Raw genomic sequence first — 19896 nt, forward strand, 5'->3', positions numbered from 1 at the left:
CCCAGAGGCCATGGAGGGATAAAAGGGTTGGAGCCGAGCACGGGGAACGGGGGGATGGAGGGAGGCGACAGCAGAAGTTCCATTTAGATTAGACGGTTTTAATATCCTCTGAAACGTCCATAAACGGCGGTTGGAAGCGCTGCTGCTCTGTCGTCATTTGATTGTCCCGAACCTCGGATGTAACCTGCAATGATGCCGTTTAGAATCGGCGCCCCGACCGGCCTGGTATCTGCGCTTTTATAACAACAACAAGAGATAAAACCATCTCCTACTTCCCTCACTGTAAAGGCGTTCTGAGGCTCCGCTGATATAAAAACATCTTTCCTGCCACAATAACAGATAAAAGTCTGGTTCATTACATACAGTCGCTATGCACTTTATGTGTTTTTATGCACACTGTTCATTTTTAAACTGTATATTCATATTTATTCTGCACTGGAATACTACTCTTTAATACAGGGATTCCCAAAGTGTGGTGTGTGGACCCCTGGGGGTGCGCGAGATGAAAAATGTAATGGCGGTCTGATAATGACACAATTACATTTTTTTCCCCCACACAATAAAGACGTGTTATTGACTAATTAATAAATACAGGCTATTCAATTTTGTGTCATTTTTTGTTCATTTTTGCATCTATCTTTTGGTTGTTTGGTAATTTTTACATGTATTTGTGGTCAATTTGTGTCTATTTTGATAATTTTGTGTCATCTTTGGTCATTTTTGCATCTATTTTTGGTTGTTTTTGATCTTATAATGAAGCGTAGAAGAAGTTATATTCTTGTTCTTGTATCATTTTTCCAACCTGTGTTATGATGACGGGGGGTTGTGTTAGCTCCACGCTCATTTAAATTTGCTGCAATTTGGCTATAAAAAATCTTATTGCATTTTGTTTATTTGAAGGTGTGGGGGTGCGTCAACTCGGTTGGGACATAGAAGGGGGTGCACGGCTAAAAAAGTTTGGGAACCGCTGCTTTAATACATACTCCTTCTTTAGACACTTTTGTATTTATTGCTTGAATTATGCCTAGGTTGTTATTTTTATTTAATTGCTGCTGCTAGACTGTAACTTCCCAGCTTGGGATGAATAAATAAATAATATATCTATCTAGCTGTAAAAAAAAAAAAAAAAAGGTTGCATGTCAGCACATATAGTAAAAAAAAAAAATGTGGATACCAACATATACTCATATGTCAGTGATATGGCAATAATATCTAGTCAAAAAAATATTTATGAAAAGCTGTAATTTCTTTGAATTCTAACAAATAAATTGCTCCGACACTGAATAAACTTAAAACCGCATAAAGGTTTATAAGTTTTAAAAGCAAGCGAATAAATGAATTAATTCATGAATAAATAAATACAAATTAAGACCAGTACTGTATGTTCAGTATTAGTCAATTGCTTACCAAATAAAGATTATTTAACTTAACTTAAAAATATATTAAGCATTATTGAACATTATACATGTATTACACTGTCAAATAAATTAGAATACATAAATAAATTAAGAAATTCACTCTGAAATGAAAAATAAAAAAATAAAAATTACTGTATGTTCATTATTATTATTATTATTATTTTCTTTGAATTCGAACAAAAAAATTACTCCGACACTGAATAAACTTAAAACCACAAAAGTTTTAAAAGCAAGCACATGATCAAATAATTCTAGAAATGTACTCTGAAGTAAGTAAGTAAGTAAGTAAGTAAAAAAAATATATATAAATAAATAAATAAATAAATAAAAATTAAGACCAGTACTGTATGTTCAGTATTAGTCAATTGCTTACCAAATAAAGATTATTTAAATAGAGAATAAATAAAAAAAATGGCTGAATTACATGTTCTGTAAAAAAAAAAAGGTTGCATGTCAGCACATATAGTAAAAAAAACATGTGAATACTGATAAATACTGATATTTCAGTGATATGCCAAAACTATCTCGTCAAAAAAATACTTGTGCAAGCTGTAATTTCATTGAATTTCATCAAATAAAAGGCCGTTCAGAGGCAGGTGCCTGCAATGAGCTTCGCCAGCAGCCAGCTGCCTGAATGAAGCAGTTCCAGGAAAAATATGCTGAAATGAAATTATTAATCCTGCGCTGTCTATTGTAGCGCTCTCTGCTGCACTCCAAACATGAAGAAGAAGGTGATTAGTGATGCAGGCGGAGCAGGGACGATCTCCTCTCCGTTACTGATGCTGCTCTCTAGAGCAGCTGTTCTCAACCTTGGGGTCGGGACCCCAATTGGGGTCGCGAGATGATTTCTGGGGGTCGCCAAATCATTTTGGAAGTCAGCTCTGTCTCCACTGTGTTAAAGTGTTCATGTGTTAATGTGTTTTAGTCTTTTTGTCACTTAATGTCTTTTTTTTGGGGTCATTTTGTGTTTTGTTTTGTCATTTTGTGTCTTTTTTGGTCATTTTGTGTCTTATTTGGTCATTTTGTTAGTTTTTTGGGCCATTTTGTGTCTTTCTTGGTCATTTTGTGTCTTTTTGGTCATTTTGTGTTTTGTTTTGTCATTTTGTGTCTTTTTTGGTCATTTTGTGTCTTTTTTCTGTCATTTTGTTAGTTTTTTGGGCCATTTTGTGTTTTGTTTTGTCATTTTGTGTCTTTTTTTTGTCATTTTGTGTCTTTTTTTGGTAGTTTTGTTTGATTTTTGGGCCATTTTGTGTCTTGCTTGGTCATTTTGTGTCTTTTTTTGTCATTTTGTTGGATTTTTGGTCATTTTGTGTCTTTTTGGTCATTTTGTGTTTTGTTTTGTCATTTTGTGTCTTTTTTTTGGTCATTTTGTGTTTTGTTTTGTCATTTTGTGTCTTTTTTGGTCATTTTGTGTCTTTTTTTGTCATTTTGTGTCTTTTTTTTGGTCATTTTGTGTTTTGTTTTGTCATTTTGTGTCTTTTTTGGTCATTTTGTGTCTTTTTTGGTCATTTTGTGTCTTTTTTTGGTCATTTTGTGTCTTATTTGGTCATTTTGTTAGTTTTTTGGGTCATTTTGTGTCTTTTTTTGGTCGTTTTGTTTGATTTTTGGGCCATTTTGTGTCTTTCTTGGTCATTTTGTGTCTTTTTTTGTCATTTTGTTTGATTTTTGGGCCATTTTGTGTCTTTCTTGGTCATTTTGTGTCTTTTTTTGTCATTTTGTTTGATTTTTGGTCAATTTGTGTCTTTTTGTGGTCATTTTGTGTCTTTCTTGGTCATTTTGTGTGTTTTTGGTCATTTTGTGTTTTGTTTTGTCATTTTGTGTCTTTTTTGGTCATTTTGTGTCTTTTTTGGTCATTTTGTGTCTTTTTTTTGTCATTTTGTGTCTTTTTTTGGTCATTTTGTTTGATTTTTGGGCCATTTTGTGTCTTGCTTGGTCATTTTGTGTCTTTTTTTTGTCATTTTGTTTGATTTTTGGTCATTTTGTGTCTTTTTGGTCATTTTGTGTTTTGTTTTGTCATTTTGTGTCTTTTTTTTGGTCATTTTGTGTTTTGTTTTGTCATTTTGTGTCTTTTTTGGTCATTTTGTGTCTTTTTTTGTCATTTTGTGTCTTTTTTTGGTCATTTTGTTAGTTTTTTGGGCCATTTTGTGTCTTTCTTGGTCATTTTGTGTCTTTTTTTGGTCATTTTGTTTGATTTTTGGTCAATTTGTGTCTTTTTGTGGTCATTTTGTGTCTTTTTCTGATCATTTTGTGTCATAAAATCTTTAAATAAATAAAATATAATATATAAATGCACAGACAGAGAGGTGTTTTAGTTGTTGTCTGCTTCATTATTTGTCCAAAAATGTGTCGTATCAACTGAGTTTGTATGATCTGAACTGTGCGTGTGAGATTGTGTTCAGTGAGCGGGGGTCACGGACAACATGCAGGTTAAATTGGGGGTCGCGACTCAAAAAGGTTGAGAACTACTGATTTAGAAAAGTCCTGCATGTTCTACAGCTCTGAATGCCAGCAAGGAGAAATAATAAGAGGAATATTATTATCAGCTTCTGTTGAAATGGAGTGCTTCTAGATGGGAGTTTTCTCTCCAATCTAACTAGTCAATCAAACACTCACTACGACTGTAATTGCTCTGCATAATGTCACACATTTGCACACATTTCACACATTTGCAGCCGGAGTGTGTGAAACGAAGCCAAACAAAGTGAGGTCAGGCTGGGCAGATAATGAGGCGTCCAGATGGAGGAAACACATCTCTGGCCTTCTACAAACCAACGCTTCATATCCAGCCAGCCAACTTTTCTCCTCCTCTGTCTCTGTTAACGGCAGCTGTTTTACTGTTGAAACATGGCCGCCATGTGCTGCTGCTAATGAAGAGAACAGCGACAGGAGCTTCTGACGCCACCGGCTAATGAACCACACAGCGCTGCTTCAACCCGACACCCGACACACACTTCCCTGTTGGAAGAAATGATTCGCTAATGTTCTACCTGTTTTCCCTTCACTTCATTATTGAGTTGGATGTTGAGCGGAGGAGTGTAACAAACAGAACGCCGTAAAAAAAAAGATGTTTAGTCTAAAAACCAGATGAAACAGTAAATCTAAAGGTCTAAAACCAGATGAAACAGTAAATCTAAAGGTCTAAAACCAGATGAAACAGTAAATCTAAAGGTCTAAAACCAGATCAAACAGTAAATCTAAAGGTCTAAAACCAGATCAAACAGTAAATCTAAAGGTCTAAAACCAGATCAAACAGTAAATCTAAAGGTCTAAAACCAGATCAAACAGTAAATCTAAAGGTCTAAAACCAGATCAAACAGTAAATCTAAAGGTCTAAAACCAGATCAAACAGTAAATCTGAAGGTCTAAAACCAGATCAAACAGTAAATCTAAAGGTCTAAAACCAGATCAAACAGTAAATCTAAAGGTCTAAAACCAGATCAAACAGTAAATCTAAAGGTCTAAAACCAGATCAAACAGTAAATCTAAAGGTCTAAAACCAGATCAAACAGTAAATCTAAAGGTCTAAAACCAGATCAAACAGTAAATCTAAAGGTCTAAAACCAGATCAAACAGTAAATCTAAAGGTCTAAAACCAGATCAAACAGTAAATCTAAAGGTCTAAAACCAGATCAAACAGTAAATCTAAAGGTCTAAAACCAGATCAAACAGTAAATCTGAAGGTCTAAAACCAGATCAAACAGTAAATCTAAAGGTCTAAAACCAGATCAAACAGTAAATCTAAAGGTCTAAAACCAGATCAAACAGTAAATCTAAAGGTCTAAAACCAGATCAAACAGTAAATCTAAAGGTCTAAAACCAGATCAAACAGTAAATCTAAAGGTCTAAAACCAGATCAAACAGTAAATCTAAAGGTCTAAAACCAGATCAAACAGTAAATCTAAAGGTCTAAAACCAGATCAAACAGTAAATCTAAAGGTCTAAAACCAGATCAAACAGTAAATCTAAAGGTCTAAAACCAGATCAAACAGTAAATCTAAAGGTCTAAAACCAGATCAAACAGTAAATCTAAAGGTCTAAAACCAGATCAAACAGTAAACCTAAAGGTGTAAAACCAGATCAAACAGTAAATCTAAAGGTCTAAAACCAGATCAAACAGTAAATCTAAAGGTCTAAAACCAGATCAAACAGTAAATCTAAAGGTCTAAAACCAGATCAAACAGTAAATCTAAAGGTCTAAAACCAGATCAAACAGTAAATCTAAAGGTCTAAAACCAGATCAAACAGTAAATCTAAAGGTCTAAAACCAGATCAAACAGTAAATCTAAAGGTCTAAAACCAGATCAAACAGTAAATCTAAAGGTCTAAAACCAGATCAAACAGTAAATCTAAAGGTCTAAAACCAGATCAAACAGTAAATCTAAAGGTCTAAAACCAGATCAAACAGTAAATCTAAAGGTCTAAAACCAGATCAAACAGTAAATCTAAAGGTCTAAAACCAGATCAAACAGTAAATCTAAAGGTCTAAAACCAGATCAAACAGTAAATCTGAGGGAAATGATCTTGCTGCATGGACAGATAATTTACCTTGACAAGATTTATTAAATTAAGATTATTAAATCTAGAAACAAGCATGTTGAACACTTAAAATAAGAAATTAACTAAACTAAATTCATAATGATTTTGGTTATTATCAAGAATGTTCCCATGACTGTAGATGTAAAAATGACGAAAAAAATATGCAAACTGACCAAAAAAGACACAAAATGACCAAAAAAGACACAAAATGAACAAAAAATAGACACAAAATGAACAAAAAAGACACAAATTGAGCAAAAAATAGACACAAAATGAACAAAAAAGACACAAATTGAGCAAAAAATAGACACAAAAATACCAAAAAAGAGAGAGAAATTAAACAAAAATAGTTGTAAAAATGACCACTAAAAAGACACAATGAATAAATGAACTTAAAACAGATAAAGTAAAGCTGCCAGCAGTGATGAACTGGCCCGAGCAGAGTGACCTGATGATTATTTGGTTCTTACCAAGATAAAAAAAACTTTTTGTGTATTTTTTTTGTTTGTTTTTTGTGTCTTTTTTTGGTGATTTTACGTCTTTTGTGTGTTTTTTGTCTGTGTTTTTTTTGTCTTTTTTGGTCATTTTACGTCTTTTGTTTCTTTTTTGGTCATTCTACGTCTTTTTGTGTCTTTTTTTGTTCTTTTTGTCTTTTTGGGGTCTTTTTTTTCTTTTTCTGTCTTTTTTCTGTCTTTTTTGTTCTTTTAGTGTCTTGTTTTGGTCATTTTGTGTCTTTTTACAACTTCTTTTGGTCCCAAAATGACCAAAAAAGACAAAAAATGACCAAACCAGATAAAGTAAAGCTGCCAGCAGTGATGAACTGGCCCGAGCAGAGTGACCTGATGATTATTTGGTTCTTACCAAGATAAGCCGGAGAAGTCTTTGGAGGATAACTGTTTATAGTCAGGCAGCTTAGGACCAAATTTTAGAGGAATGGGGACATGCCGGACAAAAGCGACACATTTTTTCGGATTGGAGGTGGCAGCCATGCAAAATCTAGGAGAATTAATATATCTTCCAAACCACTTTGAAGGTCAATATTAGTGTCAAAATATTAATTTTCTGGGTCAATGAATCATTTAAAGCTATTGAGAATATCACTAGATGATTATTTGATCCAATAGATATGTTCATTTTGCCCATGTATTAACTTAATTTCCAACTCAGTTCCTAAGCGGTCTGACATATATTAATATAGGTCATAAACAGTGCATGCATTCTGAAAAATTGATAACATGAATACATTTAATTAAACTTTATTAGCTTCACTTTTATAATTTATTACATTTACAACCACAAAGGTCTTTGCAATTCCATGCGTGAGCACCTTACACCTTTAGTGAATGTTGTCAATTTTTAAGAATGCATGCACTGTTTATGACCTAATATAAGAATCATCTAGTGATATTGTCAACAGCTTTAAATGATTTCTTGACCCAGAAAATGTATATTTTGACACCAAGATTGACCTTCTGAGTGGCTTGGAAGATATATTGGTTCTCATACACTTTATATGGCTGCCATTTTGTGTCATTTTGTGTATTTTTTCAAGTCATTTTGGGTTGTTTTTGGGTCATTTCATGTATTTTGAGTCATTAGTGATATTCTCAACAGCTTTAAATTATTCTTTGACTCAGAAAATGTAGATTTTGACACCAAGATTGACCTTCTGAGTGGCTTGGAAGATATATTGGTTCTCATAGACTTTATATGGCCGATCCACCATCTTGATGAAGTGGCTCCTACCAAAAATTTAAACTTATGGTGATAGAGAACATGTGGAAAAAAATACTTATTATTTATTACTTACCATTACTTATCTAAGCCGCCTGACTATTATGATTGAGCGATGTATTGAGTGATGTTTGCAGGTAATTCATCGTTAATATTAAGTGATATTTATAAAGTAAAGAGAGTGGGAGACGTTTAAGTTGCTCTATGGCAGCTATTCTCAACCTTGGGGTCGGGACCCCAATTGGGGTCGCGAGATGATTTCTGGGGGTCGGCAAATCATTTTGGAAGTCAGCTCTGTCTCCACTGTGTTAAAGTGTTCATGTGTTAATGTGTTTTAGTCTTTTTGGTCTTTTAATGTCTTTCTTTGGTCATTTTGTGGGGGGTTTTTTAGTCATTTTGTGTCTGTTATGATCATTTTGTGGTCAATTTGTATCTTTTTTGGTCATTTTGTGTCTTCTTTGGTCATTTAGTGTCTTTTTTTGTCATTTTGTGTCTTTTTTTGGGCCATTTTGTGTCTTTTTTGGTAAATTTGTGTCTTTTTGTGGTAATTTTTTGTCATTTTGTGGTCAATTGGAGCCCTTTTTTGCTTAATTTTATGTCAGGGGGTCAGAATGGACCTTTAAACTTTTAGCAAGGGACTTACATTAAAAGTAACAATAAAGTATAAAAAAATATACAAATTCAAAGACAGAGAGATGTTTTAGTTGTTGTCTGCTTCATTATTTGTCCAAAATTCGTCGTATCAACTGCGTTTGTTTGTATGATCTGAACTGTGAGATTGTGTTCAGTGAGCGGGGGTCAACATGCATGTTAGATTGGGGGTCGCGACTCAAAAAGGTTGAGAACTACTGCTATATGGAGGCGATTATTCATTCATTCAGACTCTTAAAGGCCAACTAGATTCCTGCCAACATGTCTGTGTATTGCTGTGTTGTAGGATGCTGACATGGTAAATAAAGCCGAGTGGGTCAATAGTCCAAGGCATCATGAGCATCAATGTTCTGCTCTCTTTTCTTTTATTATTCTTCACTTCTGACTTGTCTGACAAGACAAACAACCAAAGTGAGAGGCCAGAAAATAACAACCACATGGACCTGAACATCCATGTCAGCCAAGTCTCATCAGGATGTTGCCAAGAAACAAAGTCAACTGACTTTTCATACAACGAGATTGTACAAAATGTCGGTGAAATGTTGGAAAATGTAAAGTAGAAAACCAGCAAAGAAATGGCTTTAGGAACGACTGAGAACTTTGCCGGTCCAAAGACAAACTAAAGTGAAAACTGGAGTGTCAACCCTTTTATAACAGAACACAAAAACAAATGGAACTATTGATTGAACTGCCATTGTATTGATTCCCCTGAAACATGTAGCACCATCAAAAGTAAATATATATATATATATAAACATACTATACTATATGCAGAATGGCTCCATTCAAAGCCTTTTATTATTACAGTATAGTACAGATTTCAGATTTCAGGTTTTTAAGCCCCAAAAACGCTGTCACAGTATAAACAAAAGGCACTTCACATAATGTTTTTATCGTAATTTTGTCTTTTTTTGGTAATTTTGTGTCTGTTTTAAATAATTTCCTGTCTGTTTTAAATAATTTTGTGTCTTTTTTAATAATTTTGTGTCTTTTTTTGGAAATGTCTTTTTTTGAGTAATTTTGTGTCTTTTTGGTAATTCTGTGTCTTTTTAAAATAATTTTGTGTCTTTTTTAATAATTTTGTGGGTTTTTTTTGGAACTTTTGTGTCTTTTTTTGAGTAATTTTGTGTCTTTTTTTGGTCATTTTGTCTCTTTTTTTGGTCATTTTATGCCTTTTTTTAGTAATTTTGTTTCTTTTTTTAGTCATTTTGTGTCTTTTCTTAGTAATTTTTTGCCCTTTTTTTGGAAATTTTGTGTCTTTTTTTGAGTAATTTTGTGTCTTTAATAATTCTGTGTCTTTAATAATTTTGTGTCTTTTTGGTAATTCTAAGTACTTTTTGTCTTTTTTTAGTAATTTTGATCCTGCCTCCAGCGGCCCCCAGGTAATTTGAGTTTGAGACCCCTGCTATAGAAGTTTGTGGGAAAATGACCCTACTTCTTACTTGATTTATTACCTCAGTAAACATTTTCCTCATGAGATTATCGTACAGTAAAATAGGCAGTAAAAGAGGGAACATTTTAGGACAGGGCGACTGTGGTGGAGAATCTTAGGAGAGAGCAGAAGTTTCTAGAAAGACGGCCCTGTGTGGGATTTATTGACAAGTATCACAAACAGATACAATATTCAAGATACACAAACACAGGTCCTTGGTTCGAACCAGTCCCAGTAATCCTAATTTCTGTCACTATTATATCTAATGTTGGTGTGTCAGGTCTCTTGATTTCCTGTTATTGTTCCAAATGGTGCAGTGGGATTTCCTAAATCAGAGCTGCTCTGATCTAGCCTGGCTAACACCAGACTATTCTCAAATGAGGTCTAGTCTGGCAAAGAGCAATGCATTTCTCCGTAGAGGAGGTGTGGTTTACGATCCTCCAGAGCCGTTTATTGGGCGCTTAGAATGTCTATCAAAGCGTCTGTAGGTAGCTCTTAGCCAATCAGATCAGTTATACCAGATGACGTAGTAGAGCAACAGAGATGGATGTTTGTTGTGTGTGTGTCTGTGAGAGAGTGTTGCTGCTGCTTTGCTTCTCCAGTTCTCGCTTTCTGCAAGATTATTTATTTTCACGCTTTATTCCCCCTCATGTCATTCAGCCACACACATCCACTGATTTTATGGGCAATAAACAAGCTGCTGCGGGCCTCTGGGGGCTCCGCTGTCCGCGGTAGCGGGGCTACTAGCCGCTAGCAGCTATTAGCTATTAGCTGCTAGCGGCGCTAATAGCTGCTAGCAACGCTAATAGCCGCTAGCGACGCTAATAGCCGCTAGCGACGCTAATAGCCCCGCTACCATAACGGCGTGATCTCAGCGGAGCCCCCAGAGACCTTTCAACTTTCAACTTTCGCTCTAAACTATTTAAAACACCATCTACAGCTAAAGAGAGTTTCGCGTCTGCAGCAGCCATGTTGGATCCGGAAAACTACAAGCTTCCAAGTGCCGAGTAGTACGTGTCATCGTCTTGCCGTCCCTCCCCGCTCTGTGATTGGATCCCTAAAACAGGGCTAAGAATCCTTCCTGGATTCCAGACTCCGCCGCAGTTTGAAATTAAATTTGAGCGCGCAAGGCAGTCTGGGTATACCCAGGCTAGCTCTGATCTTAATCAAACAGGAGTTTCCTGTAAAGAGACTGTGACTGTTGGTCAGATTTCTGTGTGTTAATCAAAACATGTTTGATGCATATTTAAACTGCTATATGTCAGATATTTTAATACATCAACACTACTTTCTGACTGACATGTTGCTCCAACGGTAAACTATGTTTTTGTCTTATTCTTGGGCCACAGCCTGCATGAACACTGACACCTCCCTCATAGTGGATCAGAGTCCACAGAGGGACTGGATGGCAGGCAGCAGTTTGCCTTTGATAATGTACATCAATAATTAAACGCGTCATTTCATTTCCACAGTGGTGTTTCCACAATTAAAAGCCCATCGTCATTTTTGGAGCAGAGCCTCAAAAAACCAAACACTGCAGCGTGTCATCAGAGCTTTTAGAGAGTCGGATTCAATCAGCCGACATATTGACACACAGATGTGAAACCAGCTACAACAAGTCTGATTTAATGAGGCGAGTCCTGGTTGTGGTGTTAACCCTGTGGCCTTGTGAGGACGTACACACTGGACCCATATGGAGGAAGTTTATGACAGCAGAGAACTTTCCTCTGCCCAAACAGAAACCAGTCATCAGAATTATTCATAATACGGGTTATAGAGACCACACAAATTCACTATTCCTAAAATCAAAAACTTTAAAATTCACTGACCTGGTTCATTTCCAAACAGCACAAATCATGTAGAAAGCAATAAACAATCTACTTCCTGCATTTTAAAACACAATGCTGCTTGTTTGTTATTAAAACCAACTTTTCCTTTTCAATACAACAAAGATTTGTGCAAAAAGTCGTTTTAACTTAAAATATTGAGTCAAGAAGCAAGATTGTCTTCGTTGTCTTGACATACAATTCTTTTGCAGCATGGACAATCAAATATTTTAACAGCAAGTTGGTTTTACAGTGTGGAAATATTCAAAAATTGTTTTCTTACAGAGTTGGGTATTATAATCTGAGGGGTGAGTTCAATTCAAAACATCAGTGGGCACGTACAACATTAAAAAGTTGATAAATTATATACGTATTTGTTTATTTAATATATTTATTTTCTATTTTTTTTGTAAATATGTATTATGTAAATATGTATATTTAGGGAAAGAATCGTTAATTGAGTAGTGGAGAAGGTTTAAATAAGCATATTATGCTTCATCCTTTTCAGACATGTTGCCTTCATATTATAGCTTTTGTTTTGACGATTGCTATTTTTGTTTTGATTATTCTCATTTGATTTGTTTGTTTTTGAGTTTACTTTGTTGTATTACTCGCACATGTTTGAAATAAAAAAGCTGAACTGAACTGAAACATTATAAATAACAGTCAGAATATATTTCAGACCTCCAGCTACTCAAACAGGACTCCACATTGGTTATCAGCCCTGAGAAGTTGACTTTTTCTGAGTAATGGGGATTTCCGACAGGCCGGTGATGAAGTACTATCGCTGTATACCAGGGGTCCTTAAACTCAAGTTACCTGGGGGCCGCTGGAGGCAGCATCAAAATGACAAAAAACAGACACAAAATGACTAAAAAAAGACACAAAATGACAGAAAAAAAAATGAAATAACTTAAAAAAGACACAATTACAAAAAAAGACAAAATTACAAAAAGAGACACAAAATGACTAAAAAAAACCACTAAATTACTTAAAAAAGACAAAATTACAAAAAGAGACACAAAATGACCAAAAAATACTAAAAATAATTCAATTAAAAAAAATTTCACTTTTTTTTTTTGAAAAGATAAAATTATTAAAAAAATTCAAAAAATTACAGAAAAAAAGACACAAAATTACCAAAAAATACTTAAAATTAATTCAATAAAAAAAATTCTAAAAATTATTTTTGAAAAGATAAAATTATTAAAAAAAAGACAAAAAATTACAGAAAAAAAGACACAAAATTACCAAAAAAAGAAATTAAAGGGGGCCACAAAATATCGTCACGAGGGCCACAGTTGGCCCGCGGGCCATGAGTTTGAGGCCCGTGGGATATACAGACTGGACCCATATGGATAAAGTCTCTAACATCAGATAACTTTCCTCTGCCCAACATTATAAATGACAGAATATATTTCAGACCTCCAGCTACTCCAACAGCTTCCTGGTTGGTTCTGAGCCCTGAGAAGTGGACTGGTTGTGAGTAATGAGGTTCAGAGCCGACAGCCTGCTGATGAAGAGCTGCAGCACAGCTGTGACCTCTGAACTCTGGAGTCCTACCTGTGAGGTATTCTGGGTCGGGGACGGGGTCCGACAGCTCCTCGTGGCACTGGACCTCGGTTGGCACCGACGCCACCACCATGCCATCTGGGAGCTGCTGCTCCATGCCTCGGGCAAAGTTCTTCTGTCTGCAGGAGGAGAGGAGGAGAAGATGGAGGTCCAGGTTAGAGAGGAGGAGCACTCAGTCAGCCAACAGGGAGAGGAGGAAGGAGGCAAGTAGGATGGAAAAGAGGAGGAACGATGAGGAAATTTGAAAAAGAAAGAAATTAAAGAAATTAACTCTCAAAACAAGATAAATTAAAGATGCCAGCAGCAGAGTTATTTGTTTCTTACCAAGATAAATTTTAAAAAAGTGTCTTTTTGTGGGTTTTTTTTTGGTCATTTTACGTCTTTTGTTTCTTTTTTGGTCATTTTGTGTCTTGTTTTTTCTATGTCCTTTTTTGGTCATTTTGTGTCTTTTTACATCTTCATTTGGTCACTAAATGCCCAAAAAAGTTCGGTAACACTTTACAATAACCATCATTTATAAATGGTAAACAGATAGTTTATTAATGTTTAATCATCATTTATAAACCATTTATAGATCATTTAGAATGGTAAAAAGATAATTTGTTAATGTTTAACTAACTAAATAATTTATAAATGGCAAATAGATGGTATATTAATGTAAGTTTATAGTTACTTTTCCATTAAGAAACAATTAAATTATAAGTTTTAGTTTATTAATAGTTTAAGTTGCACTGATTAGAACATTTTTAACACCATATTAAGCATGTTAATGATTTAGAAAAGATTCATATACATTTAAGAAATTGGTTGAAAACATTTAAAGATTAAATATGTAGTAAATGGTTAATAATTGGTTTATAAACCATCTATAAACACAACTTAGTTGGTTATTGTAAAGTGTTACCGAACGATGAGGAAATTAACAGCACATCCAGGTTCTGTCAGTACCCTTTTAGTTAGAACGTAGAGAGAAAAACATTTTTCTACTTCACAGAAGGCCACCTACTGCACCACACTGCAAAAAAGGTGTGTCTAAAAACAAGATAAAGAAAGAAATTAAAGAAATTAACTCTCAAAACAAGATAAATTAAAGATGCCAGCAGCAGAGTGCACTGGCAATTATTTGTTTCTTACCAAGATAAAAAAAAAAAAAAAAGTGTCTTTTTGTCAACATGGTCTCACAGAAATCCGTGAAATAGGCACGGATTTCGCTTAACTCAAAATCCATGGAATAGCCACGGAATCACTCAAATTTCCGTGAAACTGACACGGATTTCGCTACAATGCAAGTTAATGACAGTCATATCCCGTGGCTATTCCATGGATATTTGTTCCTATTGGTTTGTTCCAAGTCACGTGACTTTCAAGGTCCCGGCGGTCAGAACAAAAAACATGGCGGACAGTTCTCTCATTTTTAGTGAAAAAAAATCAATATTTTGACTTAGTTTCTGCATAAAAATGGATTTTGATCACATTTCTAGCGAGAAATATATGTTTTATTTTCTAAATCTTCACTCAGTGAATGTACATAATCACTTTGTATGTTGGAATAGCCACGGGATATGACTGGCATTAACTTGCATTGTAGTGAAATCCGTGTCAGTTTCACGGAAATTTGAGTGATTCCGTGACTATTCCACGGATTTTGAGTTAAGCGAAATCCGTGCCTATTTCACGGATTTCTGTGAGACCATGTTGCTTTTTGTGGGGGTTTTTTTTGGTCATTTTAGGTCTTTTGTTTCTTTTTTGGTCATTTTGTGTCTTTTTTTGTTTTTTCTATGTCCTTTTTTGGTCATTTTGTGTCTTTTTACATCTTCATCTGGTCACTAAATGCCCAAAAAAGTTCCCTCAGATTTACTGTTTTATCTGGTTTTTAGACACACCCTTTTTTTTTTGCAGTGCAATCATAAATAATTCACACACACACATTCATACTGGTACATACATACAGAGGCTACCCTAAATGGCTAAATTCATTCACACACCGATGAACGGAGCATCGGGAGCAATCTGGGGTTCAGTGTCTTGCTCAAGGATACTTCAACATGTAGGCCGGGAATCGAACCACCAACCCTCTGATCACTGGACGAATGCAATAGAAGGTCAGCTAAGAGCTAAGATACTAGCTCAGCTGATGCATTTCCTTTTATTGTCACACAAATACACAGCAAAATCGGGAGTGTTAATTCAACTCACAGAGTGTTAAATTTAACACTTTTTCTGAGTTTATATAGTTCTCACGGATTCTGAGTTAAAATTACACTTTGAAAAGTGTTAATATTTTAACTCTTTAATAGTGTTAAATATTTCACATCCTTGGTGTTTTATGACAGGACATAAGTGCACTTAACTCCAAATTGTGGTATTCCTTTTCACTTTGCGTGTTAATTTTTAACATACATTGGGTTACTTTGACTCATTAAAGTGTATTTTTAACCCTAAAATCATGTTATTTCCTTTCACTAATGTGATAATTAACATTCATTGTTTTGTTTTACCATACAGTAAAAGTGCATTCTGTCTTAAGCCGAACATACAAGTCACAAAATCTGAAAATCAACTCCAACTGAAGTGAATCTAACTCAGGTGTTAACATGTAACAACGGAGCTTTTTGATCACTACAAGTGTTAAAACAACTCCAAAACCAACACTTACCAACTCAAAATGATTAAGTCTGAAAAAACAACACTACAGATTTTGCTGTGTAGTGGAAACGGCGATGGAGGTTTTATTGAAACGCTCCAACCAATAAAAAACAACTCATCATTGGAGCATCCATGTTGGTTCCCATTACAACCTGAAGCTAATGCACACACCGATTCCCATTTTGGGGAAATGGGACCATTGTAGAAGACTGTGAGTGCACCATTGGCCTTGGCGGTCTAGTTAAACGTCGTGGAGACAGATGAAGGTGAAGGAGTCAGACGAGAATGAATGAAAGAGATGAATGATCAAAGATGGCGGTCTTCTCATCAGCGGCAGATTGTAAAGCAATACTTTCTGGCACATCATTAAGGGGAAATCAATACATAGTAACAATTATGCGCAACTGTGCAGGGCATCACATCACTGGTGCCATTTTTCATTATGTTGCTTGTTCTGCAGCAACGTGACTCATCTCCGCTCTGATCGCTGATGTCCTCATCCGTCTGCTGCTGCCAGTGACTCTTGGGTGAACTCACTCGTTTCGTCCACTCCATCATTCTTTGTCTCAATGCCACTTAGGTTCACAACAAGGTTCCAGAACAGAACGACGTCTATAAATCAGAATATAGTGTCTTCAAACCACAGCTGATGAGGATATATCGAGATTTTACTCCTTTAAGGATCCATAATCTTGTCATTATTTTTACTCTGGACTCATCAATTTAAATGGACTTAGCAACCTTGTAAATTAGTGGCTGGATAGGGAGAAGTGTTGGTAGAATACGTAAGGGTTAACTCACGATGATTTGACCTCCCTGGGGCTCATTCATTCCTATGAACACCAAGGCATTAACCCGCTTTAACCACGGTCACATTAGGGGTGTGCCATATTGTATCGTTCACGATAATATGTTTTTGTTTTTTTTATGGTTAAAGAAATGCATATCATGATATTGGCAACGTTCCTACTTCTTGATGAAGTGGTTAAAGATGCTTGAAACATAAAAAGCTACTATTACTCCCTCTCGCTAAACACATGCAGCTTTCAAAATAAGAGCACAGCGTGTTAACAGAATAGAATTGAATAGAATCCATAATTTACAATAAGACTGTCAAAATAAGATGCCTTAAATAAAACATACAAGAACCTTTATTCTCCTTTACAAAATGTCATTAAAAATATGCCCCCAGAACCCCTAAATGGTTATTTTTATTATTGCTGATACTGAAGAGTAATTTATTTTAATTTGGCAACTGTTGAGATTTTCACTTCAAACTACATGTTAGATTTTTATTTATACAGACTAAAAAAAAAAAATCATATTTTCTATATCTTTTTAAGTATTTCCTAATATCATCAAGAATATCGTCATCGCAAAAATAGCCTGCAATATCGTGATATTCTTTTAGGGCCATATTGCCCACCCCTAGGTCACATCCCAAAGACAAAAAAGAGATCATTAACCCATTTAGGCCTAAAACGGCTGGAAAAACTGCCTGTAAAACCTCTGATTGGTGATTTTAAAATCAGCCCCTAAAACCTGAAGTTTTTCTGTAAATTCAACAGAAGTGTCAACTCTTCTACTAAATAATAGATTTTTCAGCCTCTGTAGCAGATAGAAATGAAATTCATAAAGTATCTGAGAGCCTATAGCTGTTATATCTGAGCTCCCTCCGCTATAGTCGTCTTCACCATGATTTATAAGTTCTGGAAAAGTCCCATGATGCATTGAGACACTCCCACATGTATTCTCTTTTTGTGTTTTTGTGTCTTTTTTTGTCATTTTGTGTCTTTTTTTTGTCATTTTGTTTCTTTTTTTAGTCATTTTGTGTCTTTTTTGGTAATTTGTTCCTTTTTTTAGTAATTTTGTGTCTTTTCTTAGTCATTTTTTGTCCTTTTTTTGGTCATTGTGTGTCATTTTTTGGTCATTTTGTGTCTTTTTTTTAACATTTTGTGTCTTTTTTTTGGTCATTTTGTGCCTTTTTTTAGTCATTTTGTGTCTTTTTTTTGTCATTTTATGCCTTTTTTTTGTCATTTTGTTTCTTTTTTTAGTCATTTTGTGTCTTTTCTTAGTAATTTTTTGTCCTTTTTTTGGTCATTGTGTGTCTTTTTTTGGTCATTTTGTGAATTTTTTTGGTCATTGTGTGTCTTTTTTTTTGTCATTTTGTGTCTTTTCTTCGTAATTTTTTGTCTTTTTTTTGGTCATTTTGTGTCTTTTCTTCATAATTTTTTGTCTTTTTTTTGGTGATGATTTCAAAGTTCTAGAAAAGTTCCATGTTGCATTGCGACACTCCCACATGTATTCTGATGCATTTCATTGGCCAAGAGACCGAAAATAGGTGGAAAAAAACTACAAATACTACAAAACGATGTAGCCTCTTTCCTGGCTTTAATGGTAGAAATGTGGTAATGCTTTCCCGCCTTAAATGGGTTAATTCATATTTTCATGGGTTTTGGCCACAGCTTAATTTCACTGGTAACACCTGAGTTTTTGACTAATGCCTGCAACAATTATTACCACTCCAGAAGTTCTACAATCTACAATGTAATTTATCAGACGCTTTTATCCAAAGTGACGTACATTAGAGAGATCATACAACACAAGCAAGGATGAAGTCCAGAAACAACACAAGAATAAGCAAGAATAAGTGACATATATTACAGTGAGTCCTGTTAGTACGCAAGTGTTATGAGGACGTTTGTGTTTTTGGGACGCAAGTGCAGGTTTTTTTTTTTTTTGTGTTGTGCTGTGTGTTGATGATGTGTGTAGGTGATCAGTAAAGAGCTGGGTCTTCAGCCTCTTTTTGGAAATTGAGAGGGATTCAGCAGATCAGATGGAGTTTGGAAGGTTGTTCCACCACCTATAGGGGCTCTACAGATGAGAAGAGTCTTTCACTTGAAGAACGTAGTGGGTGGGAGGTTTTGTGGACCTGAACAAAGGAGTTCAGATATGTAGGAGCTGTTCCCGTTGCTGTCTTGTAAGCAAGAGACAAGGCTTTGAAGTTGAATTTGAAGTTTCTTATGCAATGACAAAGTTGCCTACTCCAATTAATATGAACTTCAGACACGACTTGGCAAAGGAAGATATTTCATGTTCCCTCAGTTCACAGAACCCTTTAATATATGAGCCAAGAAGGCTATGTTACAGCCTTTTAAAAATGAAAACCACTGACAAGTTAACAATCGATTGCCTGTTTACACAACTATTTATGGTTCAAGACCAGCAAAGAGTTGGTGCCACTCTGGAACCAGTTTTCCGGGCAGAGAGCTGGTTCTTTGGAAAGCGAAAAGCTAAGAACTGGTTCAAGACTAGCCACCGGCTACGGAACGGCTCTGGAACTATGGTGGAAAATCTCAAGAGACAACAAGAGTTTCTAAAAAAGACAGCCCTATGTAGGATTTATTGACAAGTATCACAAAACAGATGCAATATTCAGGATACACAAAAACAGGTCCTTGGTTTGAACAGCAAGTCCCCAGTAATCCTAAAACTGGTTCTATTATATCTAATGTTGGTGTGTCAGGTCTCTTGCTTTCCTGTTATTGTTCCAAATGGTGCAGTGGGATTTCCTAACTCAGAGCTGCTCTGATCTTAATCAAGCAGAAGTTTCCTGTAAAGAGACTGTGACTGTTGGTCAGATTTCTGTGTGTTTATCAAAACATGTTTGATGCATATTTAAACTGCTATATGTCTGATATTTTAATACATTACATAATACAAATGAATACATAACAGAACTTGGTCAAAAAGGGCTATATAAGACAGCCCTTGGAGGCCCATTAACAGAAAGAGGCCCAGAGCAGTTGCCTGCCTTGCCTCTTTACAAGCATTACCTCTGCTTGGCGTTAGTCACCACTTTCACATCCATTTAACCAGGATTCATATAAAAACACTGATTAGTGCAGCTTTAAAGGGAACTTACTATAATGTAGCTCGTATTTGCATACATTTGGTGATCACTCCCACCAGCTCTCGTAATATTCAGCAAAATGATTGTTGCATCCATCTGTGACAACATAGACAGATTGGACTTAAAAATAAAAAAAGAAGGGCCTCATTCACAAACAGTCCATACGCA

General features: G+C 35.3%; 1 protein-coding gene across 4 annotated transcripts in view; it reads right to left on the bottom strand.

Annotated features, from left to right (window-relative positions):
- Positions 1-19896, bottom strand: part of astn1 (astrotactin 1) — a 679871-nt gene that overhangs the window by 323797 nt on the left and 336178 nt on the right. For all 4 annotated transcript variants that reach the window (XM_059344320.1, XM_059344318.1, XM_059344319.1 and 1 more), the window contains exon 15: positions 13161-13288. In XM_059344320.1, coding sequence (XP_059200303.1) covers positions 13161-13288 — 128 coding nt within the window. The remainder of the gene's footprint in view (positions 1-13160; positions 13289-19896) is intronic.

This window comes from Centropristis striata, chromosome 11 (genome assembly GCF_030273125.1).
Source record: "Centropristis striata isolate RG_2023a ecotype Rhode Island chromosome 11, C.striata_1.0, whole genome shotgun sequence".
NCBI lineage: Eukaryota > Metazoa > Chordata > Actinopteri > Perciformes > Serranidae > Centropristis > Centropristis striata.